A 23,195-nucleotide genomic window follows, 5' to 3' on the forward strand; every position below is an offset into this window, starting at 1 on the left:
CAAATGAAAAAAAGACTGAAGCTCAGAAAGACCAACTAACAGTCCAGGGCTACACAGCTAGCAAAGGATAGAGCCAGATTAGACCTCTGTGTGTCTTTAAAGACTGTATTTTGGTTGTCTCATTTAAAAATTATGTGAGATAACTATAGGAACTTATTTTAAAACATGCAAAAGTAATAAATTCTGTATTTTATCCATGATAAATGTAAGTAAGAAAGTAAAGATGACAGAAGTTAGTTGAACTCACAGTAACAATTATGCATTAGCACTTTACAGGTAGGTGGTTTAAGCTGTAATGTTCCAAAGGTACCGTCATATCTATTTTCGTGTCAATCTTAAAGTCATAGCTACTTTGGGAGATTTTTAGACAAGATGGGGCATCAAATTTCTCAAGCAACTGCCTAATGAGATTATGGAAAATGATAATAACAAACCATATTATTTCAGATTTTTGAAAAAATGGTAGAAAGATGATATAGACACAGCTGTCCATACAACTTGGAAAATGATGGCATGATAACATTTAAACAGCTATTATGAATTTTAATGGTCCAAAAGCATTTGAATCCTTTAAAAAGTTTCCTTTACACACGAATACATGATGAACTCATAATCAGAAAATATAGGAGTTTTTCTTTAAAGATTCACACTACATATTCACTCTGTAAACCAGTATTTCTTTTTTTTAAATGTTTATTCATTTTTGAGAGAGAAGAAGACAGAGCATGAGTGGGAAAGAGGCAGAGAGAGAGGGAGACACAGAATCTGAAGTAGGCTCCAGGCTCTGAGCTGTCAGCACAAAGCCCGACACAGGGCCTGAACTCACAAACCATGAGATCATGACCTGAGCCAAAGTTGTAACGGACTGAGCCACCCAGGGGCTCCACTAAACCAGTGATTCTTAATATTTTGGAGACATAGACTCTTTTAGAATTGGATTAAAGCTCTGGAAATTTTCCCAAGAGAAGTGCACTTGTAGACAAAATTTAACAAATAATATTAGAAGGTTTATGGACTCCCCGCAAAATCCATCCATGAAAACAAAATTATTAAGAATTAAATCTCAATTAATGCATTATTACTGGCAAATGAAACATTTTAGTCAAGTAATTGGACTGATTACTTTTATTAACAATTATTGGTGTTATGAAAACAGAATAATTGCTTCCTATATGTAATACTTAGGAATTGTATAAGATATGCAGGCATGGGAGAAATATGAGACTTGTCACAAAGAGAGCATTTAAAGATTTGAAAAATAATCCCAATAGAACAAATGAATACTGGTTTCTGAATGTAGATTATTTTAAGAGGAATACTGATCAATACTTTGATAATCAAGTCTCTTTGCTGTTGACATTTCATCCCCTCCTACCAAAATGGTTTCATACCTATTTGATTTCCAACTGCTATAATGCTTAGTTTTCAAGGAGATGAGGTTACAAGGGTTTCCAGATACAAGTACACTCTTTTCCTGCCTGTAGCTTGACTCCTACCCCTAAGTTGGGCTGAATCCCACTGGAAACTTAAAATTTATTTTACTTCCCCAAAATATGGCTATTGCCAGATAGTTACCAGACCACTAGATTCTCTTTTCTTCCTTTCCTTTGGAACCTACTCTGGCCCTGCTTGACCTTCTCAATCTTATAAATCTCATGGTAAGAAATAAAATAAAGGGGATTGATGTTTATAAGCAGTGTCTTTGAGCCTCAAAGAAAAGAAGCATTTTCTGATCATTGTAGATGTCCAGTGATGGGGTAGCTCCACTGAGAAGTGATCAGTTCTTTGTCACTAGACTGGATTCAATGGGGGCCACTGTACAGAGGGGCCACAAGAAGTGGGTGGTTTGTATGATTCCCTTTCATACCTGAGTCTGTGATTCGAGGTCAAGGCCAAAGAGTATACAGAGGTCAGAGGTCACAATTCTAGATATCAGAATCAGTAAAGGTTTAAAGGAGTGTGGTAGTCTCCATTATCAGACAAAGAATCTGGGTAGAGCTCATTGAATAAAAGGGAGAGGTAATGATGGCGGCAGTAGTGGATAACCATAGTAACATTTTCATTATACTTGATAGTTTATAAAGCACTTTCACATTTATTACCTTGTTCACATGAGAGAAAAGGAACCAGCTCAGGGAACAGTCCCCAACTAAGGGCACAACTTAAATCCAGTTTCTCAAGTACGGAAAAGTGAAGGAACGGATCACTGATGAATTGTGACAAGCATCCTGAGGAAGGGGAACAGAGCTGTGTGTCCTGTGTGCTTGACTCAAGGTAGCCTTCGGTGTTTACTGTCATTTGCCCAGGTATGACAACTGCATACCTGTTCATCTGGGTTAAGAGTTTCTTGGAATTACTCTAACTTTCACAAATGCCCTCCACTAAATGTATTTTTAGCTTTGTTTCCTCTGTATTTGGCTTCACTTAATATCTGATTTCATCTTCCTCCTGGCTTTCAGAAATGTCTCACTGTTAAAATGTCTTACATGTTTTACAATGCATTTGTGGTTTTTGTCATATAGGTATAATTGTGTGAATATGGATAGAAATTTCTATCACGTAGAAAGATGAATATAGAAATATCTGTATTTCTACCATATAGAAATATGAATATAGAAACATAGAGAGAGGTAGGTATAAATATAAATGGCATAGATGGATAGATTGCTGATTGATAGGTACACAGATGAGATACAGATACAGATATGGATATAGGCATACTTCTTGATTCTGCCATTTCATCAGATAGGATTTGGGAGAGGAGGGAAAGACAAATGTGTTCATTTCATCATCACAATCCATTCCAACACTTTCTCCCTTCTCTCCTTTATTGTTTGCTTCTGTTGGATGTTGCATTTATTTTTAAGTGCAGCTTAAATACACTTTTTCATTATGATGTAATTTTTATTTCAGAAGTTTTCACTGTTTTATTGCCTTAATCATAGATTGTAAATGTGACTTTTTCAAATTTGCAATTTTCTTCAGAATTAAAAAGTATCATTAAATGAAAGAAATGTTAGAGATGTCAACATTCCAAGTCTTTCTGCAAGTTTGGTTTTAAACAATTCTCTTGTCATTATTGCTCTGACTACTCAACTTGGGGATAATTGGTTTAATTTTAAGTCCAGCACAGCTCTGCCTCACGCTCTTTCTTTTTAGTACAAATTTAATAGACACAACTGTAAAGCATTTTAGAAAAGACATGTTTTAGAAAAACCTCATTTGTCTCTAGGTTTATGTAATCTGCAAGCGCAAAAATAGAAAAATTAAACAGTTCTAACGAAAGGCACTTCTGTCTGTTTTCTGTATCGTTCAGATGAAATATTGTGTCCTTTTTTAGTCAGTTAAATATATAACATGAACAGACATAGTGATCTCTAATTTATCAGCATGAATAACACTAGTAATAATGTCTTTTGCATTAGGAGAAATTCCAAGAAGGCAAGAAAGTCAGTGATATTATAGAATTCTCTCTGGCCTGGGATGGAGAAAACCTAATTCTTGGTAAATTACACAGCCTTATAAATAGATAGCTTTAGGAACGATTGTATAATTTTTTCTCCAACTGAGGCACTTTGGAGAGTGAAAGGGGATGCTATCAAGAATTATACCAGTTAAGCAGAATAAACTGGAAGTCTTTGGGAGAAAACGAAACACTGGTTCCCATAGATATAGTCACACTTTCAGGTTCACTGCATCGAATTTGATCCACACAGGGCTTTCCATCATAAGACTACTTGGTGATCAATGCAGATTAGCTTCTTTCAGGGAAGTAGGAATATACATGCCTACGAGGAACTATCAAAGTGAAATCATATTGTGTTCTCTTTTGAATCATAAGAAAGGTTGAAATAATTCAGTAATAACCAAAACTAAATCATGAAATTATTCACTTGATTCTAGTGCTATTTCTATATTATTGAATTTTTTAAAAGATCCTAAGTATGAAATGTAGCATAAAAGTAATGTATATCATAAACATGAAGAGTTGAAGGGGAAAAAAAGTTTTAATGTCACATATCCACTACTACCTTAAAATAGGACATTTCCAGTTTTTTAAAGTTGCTTGGATTCCCTTCCCTAATCATATACCCCCTATCTCCCAGAAGACCCTGCTCTCTTGAACTTTATTTTATCTTTCCTGTGCTTTCTTTATTTTACCACATGCACTTGTATCTCTAGGAAATACATTGTTTCTTTTTGTTTTGTTTGCCTAGCTCTAAAATTCATTTAAATTAAATTATACCATCCTCTTTTTGTTCCATGTTTCATTTGAGTTCACCTTTGTTGATGCTTTAGCATTAATACAATCACTTTCACTGGTGAATGATGTTTGTTTGAATATGTCAGTTTACATAACCATTCAATGTTAGATGGACATTTTTATTTTTTCAAAATTTTGACTATTTTGAACAATGCCTTCATGAGTGTTACTGCATATGGGCCTTGATTTACAGTTTTCAAAATACATGCGTGGGTGGCATGACTGAATCATAACTTTACTATAGGATACCAAAGTGTATTTCAAAGTAGTTGCAACAATTACTGGCACCAACATTGTAATAAAAGCTGCTGTTGCTCTGTGCTCTTGTCTTGAATTGTCCAACATTTTTATCTTTACCAGTCTGATGAATTAAAGTAACAACACTTTATATTTCAGCCTAAAATCTGAAATGTCTTCTTATACCATTTACCATTCACGTTTCACTTTGGCAAAAAATCCCATGTGTTTATTTTCTCTTTTTTGGAGGATTATTTAAATTTTGTTGAGGATTTTAAAAGGATGTAGATATTGTCAATTAGAATCCATTTTCTGTTCCCTACTTTGTGGCTTATTTTCATTTTATTCCTTATACTAAATTTTAATAAAGAGAAAATTTTAATTTGATTCATTAAAATTTTCTTTATGGCTAGCAGTTTTTTTTAACAGATTTTTAAAGAAATTCCAAGGCAATAAATATATTCTTATTTTTTCTTATAAAAGTTTTAAAGTTTGCATTACACACCGAAGTCCTTAGCTAGAACTTACCATGTGATTGGTATAAGATAGGAAATTGTTTTCTTAATCCTTTTTTATCCACATGGAAAATAATTATCCTAGCATAATATATTACTAGTTCCTACTTTATTCTCTGATGTGCGGAGAATTCATTTCATTTATTGCTTTGAATTCATAGTATTATCTTAATTATGTGTCAGATTTCCACATATGCATGAGTGTAATTTTGAGGGTTTCTGTTTTTGTTTTTTGTTCTATTCCCCTTGCACCCTAAGTTAAACTACTCTGTTTTAATAGCTAGAACTTTTAATGTCACCTAAGCTATTTATGGCTCTTTGCTCTTCCGTGTGAGTTTTATAATTAGGTTGTCAGGTTTCATAAAAATACTTTGATTTATTCTTGGAATTATATCGAGTCCATAGATAAATATAGAGATAACTGAAATTCAAATTGAAATTCAGTTCTTAATTGGTTAGCCAAAAGTTCTGCTTCCTTCTGAATCAATGTAATTTTAATTTTTTTAGTAATTTGTCAATTTCACCTACATTTTCATGGGTTTTTTGGCATAACATTTATCATAACATTTTCTTATTAGCTCTTAATCTTTGCAGTATCTGTAGTTATTCTATGTTTTTATTTCTAAAATTGTGGGTTTTTTCTTGTTTAGGCTTGCCAGATATTTCTCAATTTTATTAGTTTTTTTTTTAATGGCCTTGTTGATTCTGTGTTATCTTTGTTCTGAAATTCATTACGTCCTGCTCTTTATTTTCTTCTCTGGTTTTGAATTCATTGTATTTTTTTTTTAGCTTATTGGCTGATTGCTGAGCTAATAATTTCACTTTTTCTTTTCAAAACTGATCATTTAGCTATTAATTTCCCTCAAATACTACTTTAACTACACACCATAAATTTTGATAAGCTGTATTTTTGCTACAACTCATTTTTAAGTAATTTTTAATTTCTTTAATCTTTTTTTTTGACCCATGGGTTATTTAGATGTGTATGTGTGTGTTTCAGTTTATAAATACCAAGGTTTTATTAGGCATCCATTTGCTATTGATTTGTAAGTTTGTTTTTACATACTGATTCTTTGGAATTAATGGAGACTTGTTTTATGAACTAGAACATTATCGATTTTCATAAATGTCCCATTTGTGGTTGAAAAGCATGTGCAGTCTCCAATTCTTAGGTGTAGTATTTTATATTCAAATCTCCATTCTTATTTACTTCTTACTGTTTGATATGTTGATTACTAAGTTGTGGGGTTTTTTAAATTTAAATTTTATGTTTTATTTTTAAAAATTTACATCCAAATTAGTTAGCATATAGTGCAACAATGATTTCAGGAGTAGATTCCTTAATGCCCCTCACCCATTTAGCCCATCCCCCCTCCCACAACCCCTCCAATAACCCTCAGTTTGTTCTCCATATTTATGAGTCTCTTCTGTTTTGTCCCCCTCCCTGTTTTGATATTATTTTTGTTTCCCTTCCCTTATGTTCATCTGTTTTGTCTCTTAAAGTCTTCATATGAGTGAAGTCATATGATTTTTGTCTTTCTCTGACTAATTTCACTTAGCATAATACCCTCCAGTTCCATCCACGTAGTTGCAAATGGCAAGATTTCATTCTTTTTGATTGCCGAGTAATATTCCATTGTATATATATATACCACATCTTCTTTATCCATTTATCCATGGATGGACATTGGGCTCTTTCCATACTTTGGCTATTGTTGATAGTGCTGCTAGAAACATGGAGGTGCATGTGTCCCTTCGAAACAGCACACCTGTATCCCTTGGATAAATGCCTAGTAGTGCAATTGCTGGGTTGTAGGGTAGTTCTATTTTTAGTTTTTTGAGGAACCTCCATACTGTTTTCCAGAGTGGCTGCACCAGCTTGCACTGCCACCAACAATGCAAAAGAGATCCTCTTTCTCCGCATCCTCGCCAACATCTGTTGTTGCCTGAGTTGTTAATGTTAGCCATTCTGACAGGTGTAAGGTGGTATCTCATTGTGGTTTTGATTTGTATTTCCCTGATGATGAGTGATGTTGAGCATTTTTTCATGTGTCGGTTGGCCATCTGGATGTCTTCTTTGGAGAAGTGTCTATTCATGTCTTTTGCCCATTTCTTCACTGGATTATTTGTTTCTTGGGTGTTGAGTTTGATAAGTTCTGTATAGATTTTGGATACTAAGTTGTGTTTAAATCTTCACACTGATGGCAAATTTGATGGCATTTATAGTTGTAGTTCTGACAATCTATATTTATTTAGTAGCAGTTTAGAAGTATGGCAAGTATCTAGTGCTATGAGCCTTTTATCACTGGCTAGTGACCCAGTTTATTTTTAGTAAGATAGATTTCTCTCTGATTCCAATACAGATGAAATCATTTTATTAGGTTAACATTGGCTTGGTATGTCCTTTTGCCAATAATTTACTTTCAACTTTCTATATGTTTGTGTTTTAGGTATGATTCTCATAAAAAAATACACTGAATTTTTTATACTACTTTAACAACCTTTTACCCTGGAAAATTTAATACCTTTGCACAGATTAATGATTGCTGATATAGATTAACCTCACTTTTTTTTTTGCCTATTACACAGTTTCATTATTTCATTGTATATGTGTTCTTATTTCTATTTTATATCCTCTTTTAGATTGTGATGGATTTAGTTTTATTTCTATTGATTTGGTTTGGTTTGGTTTAGCTTTGTTTTATTTATTTTCCTTCACTAGATTGGAAATTATTGTATTCTGTTTTTATTTTTCAAAATTACATATTTCAATAAATGAAGTCTATAGTTAGTATCCATACTATTCCCTCAAACAGTAAAATACTGTAGAGGATTTTAACCCCAACTATTGTTCAAGATTTAGTTCCAGCTTGTTTTTGTTTTAACATTGACAAAGCAGACAATATTTTTATTGATTTTCAGGAAAATTATTTTTGAATGTACCCAAAAGCTTAGCATATTCTCTGCTCCCCATTTCTCCTTGAATCTCATACATTCTTCCTAGGATCCATGTTCTTCTGAAGGTGACCTTTCAGAAGTTTCTTTAGTGATGATCAATTGGCAGTAGCTCTCACAACTACAATTTACTTGAAAATGTCTTTATTTTGATCTCATTCTTGAAAGATACTTTTGGGGCGCCTGGGTGGCTCAGTTGGTTAAGCGTCCGACTTCAGCTCAGGTCATGATCTCGCGGTCTGTGGGTTCGAGCCCCGCGTCGGGCTCTGTGCTGACTGCTCAGAGCCTGGAGCCTGTTTCAGATTCTGTGTCTCCCTCTTTCTGTGACCCTCCCCTGTTCATGCTCTGTCTCTCTCTGTCTCAAAAATAAATAAACGTTAAAAAAAAATGAAAGATACTTTTGCTGGAATTATAATTACAAGCTAACATTTTCTTTCTGTACCTCAAAGTTCTTATCCCATTCTTTTCTGACTTTATCAACATTCATTTAAGTAATATGCATAATCTAATCTGTCTCCCTTAATTGCTTTTAACACTTTCTTTTTATTGTTGATATTTTGCAGTTTCACTAAGATGTTTCTAGCTCATTTTTCTTACTTTAGGTTCATAAAGCCCCTGAATCATGTACTTGGCATATTATATATGTTCTGCAAATTGTTCAATTATTATCTCTTCAAAACTTCTATCTTTCACATTTTATCTAATCTTTAGTTCTATGAATTAAAAAGGTATATGATAGATCTTATTGTTTTATCCTCTGTTTTTGACAATTTCTCTTTCATATTTTTAATTTCTTTGTTTCTTTCAATCTATATCCTATATTGCTGAGATATGTCTTCCATTTCATATTTTCTCTTTTCAACTTTGTCTAATCCCATGGTTCTAAGCCGCAAGAAATTTTACCCAACAAGGGACACTTGACAATGTCTGGAAGAATTTTTTATTGTCACAACCTGGTGGTTGCTACTCGAATCTCGTGGGTAGATAACAAAAATGCTGACAAACATCTCCTAATACATAGTGCACCCTCCGTAAAGAAAGAATTATCTGGCCCAAATGGTGATAGTGCTAAAGTTGAGAACACTTGATCTAATCTGTCTTTTAATCTATACATTGAGTTTGAAATTTCGAGTACTACTTTTTATTTGTAGAAGTTTTATTTGATCCTTGTTGTAAAACTACCAGGTCAACTTTGATAACCTATTTCTTCATCATACATTTCAATATCCACATTAATCTTTAGATGTATCTGATACCATACAATTCCAATAACTCCTGTCTTTGTGAGTTTGATCCTATACTTTGTTGTTTCTGCTCTTACTCACGGTAGATTTTTAAATGTATTTGTTATGTGAACTTAACTTCTTGAGATTTTATCTGTGAGAATTCTTTAAGACCTGTATTAAAAGCAGTGTTATTTAGCAGATCAGCAATATCAGCATCATCTGTGCACATGTTTGAAATGCAAATTTTTGGGCCCTCAATATATCTCCTGAATCAGAATCTTTGGGATGGGACCAAAAAAAATCTATTTTTGTCTATATTCCCCAGTGACTCTTATTCACACTTAAGTCTGAAGATTTGAGAAGTACTGATGTAAAATATTCCTCCAGAGAGGATTTCCATTTCCTTTCTCAGGCATGGAAGCAGCACTAACCTAAGATTATTTTTAAATGATCTTTTTAGTGGTCAAGGAGCATGGAAGTCATACCCATTCTAGTCCAAATGTATACAAAAACGTGGGATTTTGATTAGGAGTTCTCATAAAAGAATCTTTTTTGTTTTGTTTTTTGTTTGTTTGTTTATTTCTGTTTTACCCAGAGCCAGAGCCAAGTCTTTTCAGGCAAACCTACTTCTGTGGGGTAGATCTTTTTCTTATTCATTCACTGAACATAAGTCACACCTGGGATCTTGGCTTTATGTAGGAATGAATGAACTGACCTCCCACTCTGCTTGGGCCCAGACATTTAACTCATGGCCCATTGAAAACCCAGGGTCTGGCCTCTCCACAGTCAGTAGAAACCCTCAGGGTAATTATTCCTATGCTTGCTCTCACCCCTTTCTTTCCCCCACCCAAAATAATACTTTCTTGTAATTTCTTCTCTCCAGCAGTCTATTATCTCATGTTAGAAACAAAAGAAAGACAAAATGAAAACTTTGGGCGATATTTTATCCAGTATTTTTAGAAGTCTAAACCAAAGGAAGTTTGTTTCTACACGTAATCCATCAGATTGTCAGAAACAGAAGACTTTATTTAGTTTTTATAATACCCAAAATTTTAGTGTGATATGAGTAACTGTTAAAATGACTAGCCATCTAGACCATGTACTAAAATATAATGCCTGCCTCTAGCCTGATAACCAAATGATTTCAGTTGCCCACAGCTACTGTGGAAATGAGCAAGGGCAGAGACAGCCTGTCAGTTACTTACTGATCTCAGTCAGGCAGAGAATTCAATATAGGCTAAGTAATAAATACTGACTCACAAGCACATATCCTCTAGCAAACGAGGTTCCAATGCACATTAGGACCCACAATAACTGCTTATTCCCATTGGTTTTAAATAAATAGGTACCCTATGCCAGCAAGAGCTTTATATTTTATTGTAAGGCAATAAAAATATTATGTAATTCCCCAGGGGCCAACATAAAATATTCAGTCTTTTAAAACAGTTAGTTCCTGTCCAGTGTTTTTTATATGAGTTTTCAGAATCAGTTAGGTTTCTTCTCACATAATAAGTTTAGATATAGTCCTTCAGGGAAAGAAATGTATTGCAATTATAACCTTCAATTAACCATCGTATCTTGGTAACAATATTTTCTAAGTCCCCAGGCAAAATAAAGCACAGCTGCTTGAATTAGTGTTCCAATTCTCTCCTTCACTTTCATAAAGGAAACATTCAATATACATAATGATCTTATAAAATGCAGGAAAAGTGACAAAGGAAGTCAAGGAGAAGCAGCCAACCCTTGAAGTTTTCTAGTCATAGAATGTTAGAGAAATCCGTGCTGCATAATGACATTCTTATGACATTTTGTAGCTCTAACTAAATAGCTTTGTAGTCATTGCAGAGAACACCTTATATAAGAGTGAACCATGTGAAATTGTTAGTATTCAACTATTTTTGACCTTCAAACTTATAAATTCCATAAGATTTCACTGAATATTTTAGGTTAATCTAATCTTCCCAGTTAAAATTGGTTCCTGCCTTGTCTAGGACTATAAGGTTATGCAACAATTGAATTGAAGCTACTCTTTGGCATTACAAAACATAAAAAGGTAATCTAGCAGACATGCTAATAAGACAGAAATTTAAATACGCCTACTTTTCTTTCAGGACCACCAGTAAAAATTCTCTGTGGTATACCAATGGTATCAAATTTTGTTTAGATGTTCACTTTTGACTATGCTCTGATACTCTGTGGTTTTCATCCATGCAGCGTTCTTCTGATTCATTTTTCTCCATTTGTGCTGTTGTTCTGTGTGATGTGAGTCCATCCCTATCCATTCTGTCATGTCTCCATTTTTTGCTGCTTCTTCAGATTGCGCTGAACTGTAAGAGGTAAGCTCCATCAAAAAGAGGAAAAATTGACTCTTCTCTATGTCCAGGAAGAATTCTTTTTGTCCAAGGTATTCTAGAACTCTGCCCCTAAAATCAATACTTTCTAAACTATACTCTGAAAGGAATTTATAAGGAAAATAATTCCCTATAGCCACACCCCATCTAAAATGCCTTGAAAGCTCTTTCATACACATTGTGAAGTCAGTACTTAATGCTAAGTATCTTCTACCAGGATGCACAGTAGAGTCCTTAGCTTTGTAGAGTCCTCAACAACTTCCTCAATTGTCTGTATAGTAAGATATATACTACAATACCCCCAGAAAGTGGTACTATTCAGTGTCATCTTGACTATAGTATTTCAAGTCTGCTTTCATCCACCAGGTTGATGAGGATTATAATAAAAAGGCAATGTTTGAGTTACTCTATGTCCTCATCCCTTAATGCAGATAGTGACATTTCCAAAAGTTACCTACTTTTACAGTTAACATGGATCAAATTCATCAGATAATAATCAACCCTCCTTTTCATGTTGTGCTGTATAGTTAATGGGAATTATTTTCATAATGATCTCGATTCCATTTCCAAACTTTAGATTAGGATTTCCTAGGGCTGATAACTGGTAATATCTGAGTTTTATTATAACTAGTTTTTATGAACAGAAAATCAAAATTGCTTTTCATTCCAAATGCCCTGAGCTTTCTAAGCTTTCTTCTGAAGGAGGCAAGCCAATGTACATAGGAAAAACCACAAAGCACAATTTGGATTTTTCATTCATCTATTATTAATCTTTTCAGTGTCATCTAATAGATAAGGGCAATAAAAAGATCCTCTGCCCCATACATTTGAGTTAGGCTAATTTTCGACCTTGGTAATTCTGTAGGAGCCAGGGTTTACAACATAATGCCACCCTAACAGTGGTTCTGTCTTCCTGTCATTAAGCAATGAATCCCATTGCTTTATATTGGGAATGTGTCAAAATTTGATGGGTTGACAACAAATTTACATGACTCACCTTGCCTTCCAGACTGCCATCCATTTTTACAAACAGATGTTCAAGCCTTTTCCAGACACAGATTAGCATATCTGAGATATGTAGTAAAATAAATATTTAATACAAGAAAAGAGCATAGACGTTTAATCTGTATGTTATGGTACCCCAATACTGATAGGTTTAACGCAGAAAATCATTTGACCCTCTCAATCTCGTCTTTCTATTCCTGTGACCTACTACCAAATCTTGGCACCAATGCAGTGAATGATAGATTTTCATCATTAGTGTCCACTTTTTTTTTTAATGATAGGTTCTCACCATTAATGTTCATCTGGTACTCTACCTTTCCGCATAGGTTAACTTTGCATGTAGTATCGATGCATCATATGCTTTGTGATATTAAGTTCCTACATAAATATATTTCTTATCAGAACTCTTGATGGCTTCCTTTAAGTTGTGGACAATGAGAAAATGCTTAAAGGCTAACTTACTAGAATCATTCAGTGTGTTTGAGATACTGTGGTATTCAAAGAATGAAGTAACCAACTCTGCCTAAGAAGAGAAACATTAAGGAAGGCTTCTTAGAGGAAGTAACTAAACTTATTAGTAAAAGTGGGAATTTACAAGATGGGAAAAAGGCTTAACAGCTCCACAAATCATGGAAACAACATGTGAAAAGGTGTAAGATGTCATATTTAAGGGACTGTAACCTGTTTGTTATAGTTAGACCATAGAGTACTTGATACAGAGATAGAAAGGGAGATGAACCAGATAACAAAGGTTGAGTATCTTTATTCATGTTATGATTGAGATGGATGGAGCCTATAATAAATTTTAAATAGGAAAATGATATGATCATATATTTGTGTTTTAGAGAGTAACGTTACATGACTTTAATGCCCCATTTAAAAAAAATGACTTTCTATACACATTCTAGAAATCATCTTTGTCAAGATTTATCTGTGTATATATTAAGACAATGCAGGTACCAAAGAGAAACTAGCAACAATTTGTACATTAGAAAGGCCTGGTATTGAATCCTGTGTTCACCTCTTCCCAGCTGCATGATCATAGAAAAATTATGCCTCATTTTTAAAAACATTGAAATGAGGATATTATTTCTAGTCTAGAGGTTTGTTATTATTCAGAATGACGACTCATAAAAGCTAATCAACATGTAATTGATACTCTCTATATATTAGCCCCTATTTTAATATTGTGGATTAATGAATCATTAAGAATATTATTGTTTGAAATGTTGAAAAGCATTGGTTACTAATCAGCTTATGGCTATTAGGTAACTCTGAGTTGATGGCCAGTATTGTGATGTATTTTTTTAAACTGGCTCAAGTTAAATATACACATTGTTGATGTATGTACTTTTTGTTACCTGTTGACCTTCTATGGGAATGTTCCTTTATTTATTTATTTATTTATTTATTTATTTATTTAATTTATTTATTTTAGCTTGTGAAGATTTCAGTAGGTAGATGATCCTTACTAGTTTCTTGGTATTAACTGAAAGTTGTTTCTTCTTTTCTTTTTTTTTAAGCACATCTTGACATGACAAGATGGAACCATATTTCTCTTTTTTTGAATAAATGCTCTGTTTTTCATTTATCAATTGAATAATTTCCTCTTTGTCAAACATTTTCAATTGAAACCATGCCCATTTAAGCAGAATTTTATCTGTTATTCATCACAAAGTAAAGGGGACAAAAGACTAACTCAACAAAATCTAATAAGCACTTCCTTTTCTTATTAGCCAAAATGCGCAGGAACAGTTGTACTTCTTTGGAGTGTGTGGATGGTCATAGATAACATTATCGTTGGAACAAGATCACTATTGACTCCCTTGATTAACATAAGACTAGTTCTAGAAATTGAATATTTGTTTGGCTTGGGTTAAAATTTTAGGTTTAACAAAAGCTTCATATTAAAAAACTCCTTTGAACATTATCTCACTCTCCTATGCAAATCCCAGCTGCCTCTTAAATATGCAATGATAAAGTCATAAAATTACTTGAGATTCTTCAAAAGGGGAAAGCTAAACACAGAAATCTACTTAAAATGTCTAATTCTTCAGTATGCAAATTTGCCTTCAAAGATTCATTTTCCAGAATTCCCACTACTGTTAACCATGCTACTACCAGTCTGCACTCTGGGAAATATGACTAACCTAAATCAAGGCATGGGGACTAAAATAAACTAAGAGTACTTAGTAATTCCCTTTAAGGTCGGCCTATTGCTCATTAATCCAACATCATTCTTTCCTCCACAACCGTCCTCAGGAAGCTCCTGTGGTAGCCAGAGCAGCTCTGTTTCTGGAATGTGCCCGTTTTGTTCACCGCTGCAACCGCGGCAACTGGCCAGAGTGGATGAAAGGGCATCACGTGAATATCACGAAGAAAGGCCTTTCCAGGGGACGCTCTCCCATTGTGGGCAACAAACGGAACCAGAAGCTACAGTGGAATGCTGCCAAGCTCTTCTACCAATGGGGAGACGTGAGCTTACGATTTTCTTATATAAAAATTCAGGTGCTTGGGTGAAGTGAAGAAGTTCTATGTTTTTGTTTGTCTGTTTGTTTGCTTGTGAGACAATTTATTGAGTATCTGTTATGTACCATGCAGTGAAAAAAAACATTTTAGGGGAAGATAAACTTAATTCATTTAATGTTCTCAATAAATCTATGAAGTTAGACATTATTTCCTGTCTCCTTCCTTGGTCCCCTGCCTCCTTCCCCCCTATAAATATAGACATTCCCAGAATTTATTATAGTTTTTTCCTGCATAACCTCCCCCAGGAGTACATTTATGCCTGTATTTTTAACTGTAACCTATATGCCAGTAGCATAGACTTCTCTATCCATAGCACTGTTCAGATCCCAGGCCAGCATTACCAACTGTACTCTGGAAGCATTCACTCAATACCCTGAAACACAATCTGACCAAAATAAAACTCTTCTTCCAATATAAATACACCCTCATCTGCAACCTTTCCTGAACTTTCTATTCTTATAAATGGTAACACCATTTATCTAAGATGACAGTCTTTGAACATATTCCATCCTTCCTTCCCTTATTGATTCCACCTCTTCCATGTCACTGATGTCCTTTTAGGTCACATCTTTGTTCTTTTTCATCTGGATGGCTAAAATATTTTCTGATTTGGTCTTCTTCCCACAATCTCCCCTCATCTGACCCATTCTACACACTGCCAACAAAATGATCTCCAAATGGCAGAGCCCATCTGAAAGCAGAACATTCATACTTATCTCCCGGCTTCCAGATTTACCCTCTCTAATTCATTCTCCAAACTGCTCTCACAGTGATTAGGCTAAAATGCAAATCAGATTGTGTTTCTTACCAACTTACAATGCTTCAGTGGCCTTCCTTTTCCCTTGGGATAAAACCCAAATTACTTAGCCTGACATCACTGCTCTCTCCACAGCCTTTATTCAAACTACAGCAAGATTATGGATGATGAAGTCAAATGACCTAATGTATCTAAAAGAACATTTATCTCAATCCTTTGTGTCTAACAGGTGTTCAGTAATAATAAGTTATTACATTAATTTCTGAAAGCAGGATACACGGTTTGTGCATTTCTAGGCAGTTAACACAGAGTCTCTCAAAAGAGTAAGGGTTCTCCCCCATTCACACATTGCCTTTCATCATTCTTCAGAATACAAAATGAGGTTCAGCTTCAAGAACTATAGATCTAGGCCCAATCTACCCTCCCAGCCTTCCTGCACATGTTTCTCTCTCACAAAATTGTGCTTCAGCCAAGTGGCTTACTTGTCAGTCTCTGAACAGATCTGTGCACTTCCTTGACAGATCTTTTGGAACTCCCTACCTGGAGTATCCACTCCTCTTCTTCTCCATTAGCCCAAACACCAATTCTTCAACATCTACAGCAATCTACAGAAAAGAGACACTGTATGATTCTCTGAACTGAATCTAATCTGTCCATCTCCTGAACTAATAAAATACTTTTTGTCTCTTTCATCAGTTAATGTGTTATTTTGATGTGTTGTTGCCTCCCCCAGGAGACTGTAAGCTCCTTGAGGGGAAGAGCAAAAGACAGATACCCTATGCTTGGATCTCAGACCATGGTTGCTGAACAACCTTCAGCAAGTCTTTCAACCTCCCTCACCTTCCCAGTTGCCAAACAGTGACCCTTCTAGATGAAGGCTTGTAATCTACTAGGGCACATTCAGCAAAGATACTGGCATACTGTAACAATTTATTCAACTCTATGTGTTATTTACTACCTAACAAATTACCTCACTTAATAAATATTTGATGGAAAAAAAAAAGGAACAAACCTATCCCTAAGGCATTTTTCTAGCCTTGGAAGAGACAAAGAGCTCTAAATTATTATCTAGACATTTAGTGTTATCCAAGGCAAGTTCATTTTCTGAGCAACTCTTTAAGCTTTCTGAATTGTGGATTTAACTTAAATTGTTTAGTGTCAACATCCTGGAAAGATCCATGTAGATTTTTTCCCCCTTTGAATTTCACCATTAAGTTTGTTGGCTCCATTCCAGACTCATAATTGCATGTCTCCTTCTTTAGAGAGGATCTCCAAATAGTGGCATCAGGACAAGGCTTTTTGTTGAGGTAGTGGTTTTTATTTTTAATGTTTTTCTTTGTTTGCTTAAAACTTCTCAGGTTAGTGACTAAACTTTTAGGATGCCATGACACCTTTTTACAATGCTTTCCTTCTCATTGATATAGTTTTTGTTACTTGGCACTTAATTCCAGAGTTTAAGGAGAGCTTTTTCTTTCCAGATAGTCAAGACATTCAAATGACTTGCGTTTTTATTTAAAGAGTTTTGGACATATCCTCATCAATTTGTAGTACTTTGTCTAATTTCTTGCATGCCCAGAATTTAGCAACCTTTCTGAGTATTTGAAAGAAGTAATACCAGAAGGAAGAAGAAAATTAGTCGGAATTTATACCTATGAATGCATAGACAAGTTCAGTGCTCATTTTAGCTTTTGACTCTCCTTCCTAAGCACGTGTCTTTTATTGTACACAGTATGTAATTGGAACATAAAAATAATTAGACAGAGGTGGTGTATTTTGTCTCTTCTTGTGGAAAATTCCTTTTGGCAAATCAGACAATAGTGCATGATGATTCAGAAGAACAGATAGCAGGTATTGGTTCCATGTTGATGTTGGATACTCTACCAAAGGAATAGTTAGTGTCTCTTACTCATTCATAGACTATCATGGAGTGGGAGAACAAAGTCTATAAAAAAGACATTACTTTGTACATAATGCCAGATATAAATAAAATTGCTGTACTAGAATTCTTGCCAACCTCCAAACTCATTAGCATGGCAGTGACATTCTCATAAAATAGCATAATCAGAAGCACTCTGAGGAACTGAGAGTTCTTATTTTTTTACTACAACAAAATCCTCCATTAAAAACAACTTTGCACTCCCTTATATGAGACCTATGAAATAAATGTCCTTCAAGTAAGTGGAAATATATTCAGAAAAAAAAATTTGTATGAGAACACAAAGGTTTTGTTCCAGTTCCTACAAGTCTTCAGACTAAATGACCTTGGAGATAGTGTCAATGCCATCCACCCCTGGGTTTCTACATAAAGAAACGTGGTGAGTACAGCACATTGGCATATAGAGGAGGCTTATGTATCAGTGTCAATCTCTTTGTTTAATATGCCCTACTAGATGATATATACCTTCCCATTAACAGTTGCTTATGGACTCTGTAATGTGAAAGCCTATTTTTCAGTCTGACATGCTTTGTGCTGTTTCACTCTTTTTCTCCCATGCTAGGCAATTGGCATCCGGTTGAATGAGCTGTGCCATGGGGAAAGTGAAAGCCCCGCCAACCTTCTGGGTCTCATTTATGATGAGGAAACAAAGAGGAGACTGAGAAAGGAGGATGAGGAGGAAGACTTTTTAGATGACAGTAAGGAGACTCCCTTTACTACAAGAACCCCTGCTTGTAAGAATCTTTGCTTTAGGAGCACTTAATATTTCTCTTTCCTCTTTCATATTCTTACCACCTTCCCATGTCTCCCCACTGCTCCTTTTCCCTGATTCCCTGTGCATGGATGTAACGCATGTGCATAAAGCCACACAAAGAGAGGGCAAGAACCAAAAAGAGAAGACCATAGACAGACACAAGGAGTTGCAGCCAATACAGAACATCCAATGCTTTGTAGTCTGTGACTCTTACTATTATACAAAGGTTAGTATTAGGCCTCTCTGAGAAAATATAGTTGTGGAAAATTACTGAACCAGAAGAGGTTCACTCAGGTTTTGCATTTTGTTATTGCTCTTGGAGATTAAAAAAAAATGGACCAAATAAAATTGAACATGAAATGCTTCCCAAATCATTAAAATAGTGAATTATTTGATTATAGTTTTTAACATGAATTTGAAATATTAAACAATTCAGATTTCTAGAAGTGTGAATGTCTGCTGTACTGTACTTCTTTGTTAAAATTAGAAGTGAGTCCCACCATAGACAAAGAGATTCCTGTACACTCCTCTTCAACACCATTTTGCGCATACGTGTGTTGTATACCATACAAGCGTGTTGTGTATGTGTACTACTACCTAAATAAAATTCCTAAATGGTTATGGAATTGGTGACATTATCTGATGAAGACAATAATACTTCTTCCTCTTGCCTTTCCCCAGTGGTTTGAAATTTAGACTCCCTGATTATATGTTAAAGACTGTTGTCAGTTAAGCAATACCAAGATGACTTCATCTTTCTAGTCTTAAACTGTAAAAGCACGGCTGGGTGTAATATTGAGCATAATTAAATAATAATCAAAGAAAACTTATTGTCTTCTTTTCCACTTTCATACCAATGATTTTTTTGAAATTTTTTTCATCATTTTGCACTTTCTCATCCTTTATCACATCAGAGCAAATTTTCTTGACTTAGCTGCTAACAAAATACCAAATTCTGATATCAGTATTTCAGCCTACCAAGTGAACATTGGCCCCCAAAGATTCCCTCAAGTTCACAGGAGTCTAGACTATCCTAGAATGCCTTTGGATAATTGAATGGAGAATAGAATTGGATCTGGCCTTAAGACCACTTGAGGACTATCCAGCAATCATAGAACCTAGTGAAGACCCACCAGAAGACATCTCCAAACTGCCCTGGATCTCCTAAGCGTCCTTCAGAACACAGATGAGCTAAAGCACCATTAGATGGATACATCCTCACAGCCCAAAATGAGCTTTAATCTCCATGAGACCACATAAGTGTCATTTACCAATATGTTATGCCTGGTACTTGGGTTTTTGATGAGAGCATGTAGGACTCAATCATTGTTCATTTTAACAAAACATTTCAGATGATAGTTGCAAGAGAGCCTGGACTAAGACCAAGTTCACTGTTTACAGGATTGACAAGAAGAATCTGGATGATAATCTCAGGACAAGATCCAGAAGTTTATACTGAATATGTAGTGTTTGATCATTTCTTAAAAACTATTGCACATCCAAACAATTTAGTCTAGGCTTATATAGCCTCCATTGAAGAGAAGATTGAAATGTCTGGTTTAGTTCTGCTTTCTTGTCAGTACATAGCTCATCTTGCACTTAAAAGGTAATTATGGCTCGAGTACCTGGGTGGCTCAGTCATTAAGTGTCTGACTCTTGACCTTGTCTCAGGTCATGAGCTCATGGTTTGTGAGATCAAGCCCCGTGTCAGACTCTGTGTGGATAGCATGAGCCTACTTGGGATTCTCTTTCTCCCTCTCTCTCTGCCCCTCTTCTACTAGCCCACATGCACTCTCCCTCTCTCACAAAATAAATAAATAAACTTAAAAAAATTAGTAAGTAAAATAAAAGATAATTATGGCTCCAGTAAATATCCATCTAGAAATTCCAGAGGACTTTGTCTCTTCCATTCTTAACAGGAAGCCGTGTCTCCAGCCACATACTATCTCTGGAGAAAAAGTAATGGTTTTCATGAGGAAATCACATATCTTCAGAAAGAACATCATTTCCACCCTCTCTCAGCTAAGCCATAATGTATACATGCTATTCAATTAAGAAAGCCTAATACACAGGAAATCTTTTACAAAGATATTTAGGAATGTTGATCTGTAGTTGTGATTGCTTGATGCCTTGATTCAAATAGATAACTATTTTCTTTCTAATTTGAGAGGGAGAACTTGACATTACTTTGGTCTTCTTTTCTGAATGTTGATAAATAATCAGTATATTTCTGTAGGATTAGTGACATGTATCTGAGAACCAATCTTAAGAATTTAAAACATCTCTATGGTGTCACCTTGGCCATTATCTGCCTCTATAGTAAAATCCATTGTTAGATCTATTATGGAGGCAACATTTTACTCATCCAAAGACTGATATTCTTCAGAATAAAAGAGAATATTTTTATACTTCTAGTGTAGCTATGCTTTAATATGATAGGCCAATTTGTATAAAGTGTATGATACAAGAGACCAAGTATGTCTTGTCTATGCTGCAGAAACACATCTGGGCTAAATTGGAAGCAACATCACTGCCCTCAAGATAGATGTCTCTCACAAAATAAGGTGGTGAGATTTGTGTAGTCCCAAAAGTAGTTCACTACCCTGTACGCAGTCTAAATCTGACTAAATTAGCAATGTGAAAATCTTGCAAGACTGTTTTCCATTTCTGTTTTTGTTAAAAGGCTTTCTAGTTTAGTGGACTGTGTTATGTTATGCTATGAATCTTAAGGAAAATAATTTAGTTCATATTGATTGATATCTTAATACTAAACAATACTAATTATAGAATTACAAAATGGAGGAAGAGAGAGGTATATGGTAATGCATAGATCATGCTAAAAGGAATAGGTAAATTGAACATGTATAGGTAACATTCTCATATGCAATTTCATTTTGGACATGTATAGGTGACATTCTCATTTGCAATTTGATTTTACACATGTGTAGCTTTGTCCATCAAACCGTGCCTCTGTGTATGTTTTATTGATTTGTTTATTTAGGAAGGAACTCTTTCATTCCATAGGTACTGTGAACCCCTCTAAGTGTGGCTGCCCCTTTGCCTTGAAGATGGCGGCGTGCCAGCTTCTCCTGGAGATTACCACCTTCCTTCGAGAAACCTTTTCTTGCCTGCCCAGACCACGCACTGAGCCTCTGGTGGTAAGTCAAGCATGTGTGTTAATAATCAGGTTACTTGGAGAGGCCAGACATGTGGCTAGGTTTTGAGTAACCACAATTTCCTCAAATGCTCAATGGCCAAATGTATCATATAACTTAAAAATTCAACCAAGGGATTTTCATATATAAAAAGAAAAAAATCTTTTTTTCTATTACAAAAAATAAGGGTAATAACTCTGAAATTGACCTTGAAATCACTGAAGGTAACACCACTGGGTCCAACATTGTACTGATCGCTGTCAGTTATGCTGGGAATGTCTAATACAACAAGAGGCTATAAAGCAACAAAAGCATTCCTTTGAGGTCTTAGAGACTGCATCTGGAAGACACAGGGTCTACGGAAATGGAATGTGTGCTCCAAACTGGAATCGTGAGTGGGCTTATAAAGGCAAAAGCCACAAGATTACAAAACTTGTTTTAAAAGACGTAATGATTGGTGCTGGCTGAGTTGAAGCTATCTACTGCAGGATTGGCTATTTAGCTAACAGGTGTTACATTATCTCTATTTTAATCCAAAGGAGAAGGGTGTGTACCAGGAGGTGGTGGAGTTGCAGTTGACAAATGGCAATTGACAAAAGTAAAAACTTCATGGTGTTGTGGAGACTAAAACAGAACACATACACAGGCCTTACTTCCTCAATATCCTGTCCTCTATTTTGAGTGACTGTCTTAGCAATGCTGACTTCATTTTGAATCTTCTTTCACAAGCCTTTAAGTTCCTTTACTCTGCAAACTATGAGGAGTTTTATGACCAGCATTCTCCAGAAATCACTGGCAGAATCTTTCTGTCATAAAAATCTAACTGCTCATAAATCCTTGTAGAAATGTGCTTCCAATGAGTTTTCTCATTTAAGTTATGGGGAAAAAAATTTATTTAAGTATTTAGCACGTAGACATCTCTAAACATACACTTTTATTACTACAGTACTTCTTATGGATCTGGATGGGCAGAAGAAGACTGTACACACACACACACACACACACATGCACGTGTGCACACGCATACCCACATGCACACACATCATACTCCTGTACCGCTGGGGCCTGATTTGTTTAGCAGAGTATACCAACACTCTGCAAGGACCAGGAGTCTTCACAGAGTATGTGAGATGGGCACACGTCAGAGCCGATTTTCCTTGGCTCTTAATCCTCTAATAGGCACCAAGTTTCCAGTGGTTCTTTTATTACAGGCACCGCCCAGCCAGAGCTGAGAAACCAGACAAATTCTCTTATTTATTTATTTTTTTTACACAAGACTTAGACTACTCTACCAGAAAAATTGTTACACGATCCATGTGCTTCTACATTAGCCAATTTTACACTCCACCAGCAGTCCTGCTTTTTTGACCAGACTCGGCATGAACAAGGCCATACCCCAATCCCTGGGAGAAAACAAAAGAATCCATGCTATTATCCCTGAGCACTGCCTCTACCTCTGGTTCTCCAATGTCTGGAAGACCTGTTTCCTCACACTCGGAAACATAAAATGG

At 35.3% G+C, this 23,195-nt stretch overlaps 1 protein-coding gene across 4 annotated transcripts in view; it reads left to right on the top strand.

Annotated features, from left to right (window-relative positions):
- UNC80 (unc-80 homolog, NALCN channel complex subunit) overlaps positions 1-23,195 on the top strand; it is a 227,255-nt gene that overhangs the window by 81,504 nt on the left and 122,556 nt on the right. For all 4 annotated transcript variants that reach the window (XM_045034431.1, XM_023259652.2, XM_011285519.4 and 1 more), the window contains exons 23-25: positions 14,816-15,028; positions 18,338-18,473; positions 21,554-21,687. In XM_045034431.1, the coding sequence (XP_044890366.1) occupies positions 14,816-15,028; positions 18,338-18,473; positions 21,554-21,687 (483 nt within the window). The remainder of the gene's footprint in view (positions 1-14,815; positions 15,029-18,337; positions 18,474-21,553; positions 21,688-23,195) is intronic.

The sequence above is a fragment of the Felis catus genome, chromosome C1, assembly GCF_018350175.1.
Source record: "Felis catus isolate Fca126 chromosome C1, F.catus_Fca126_mat1.0, whole genome shotgun sequence".
NCBI classification, from domain to species: domain Eukaryota; kingdom Metazoa; phylum Chordata; class Mammalia; order Carnivora; family Felidae; genus Felis; species Felis catus.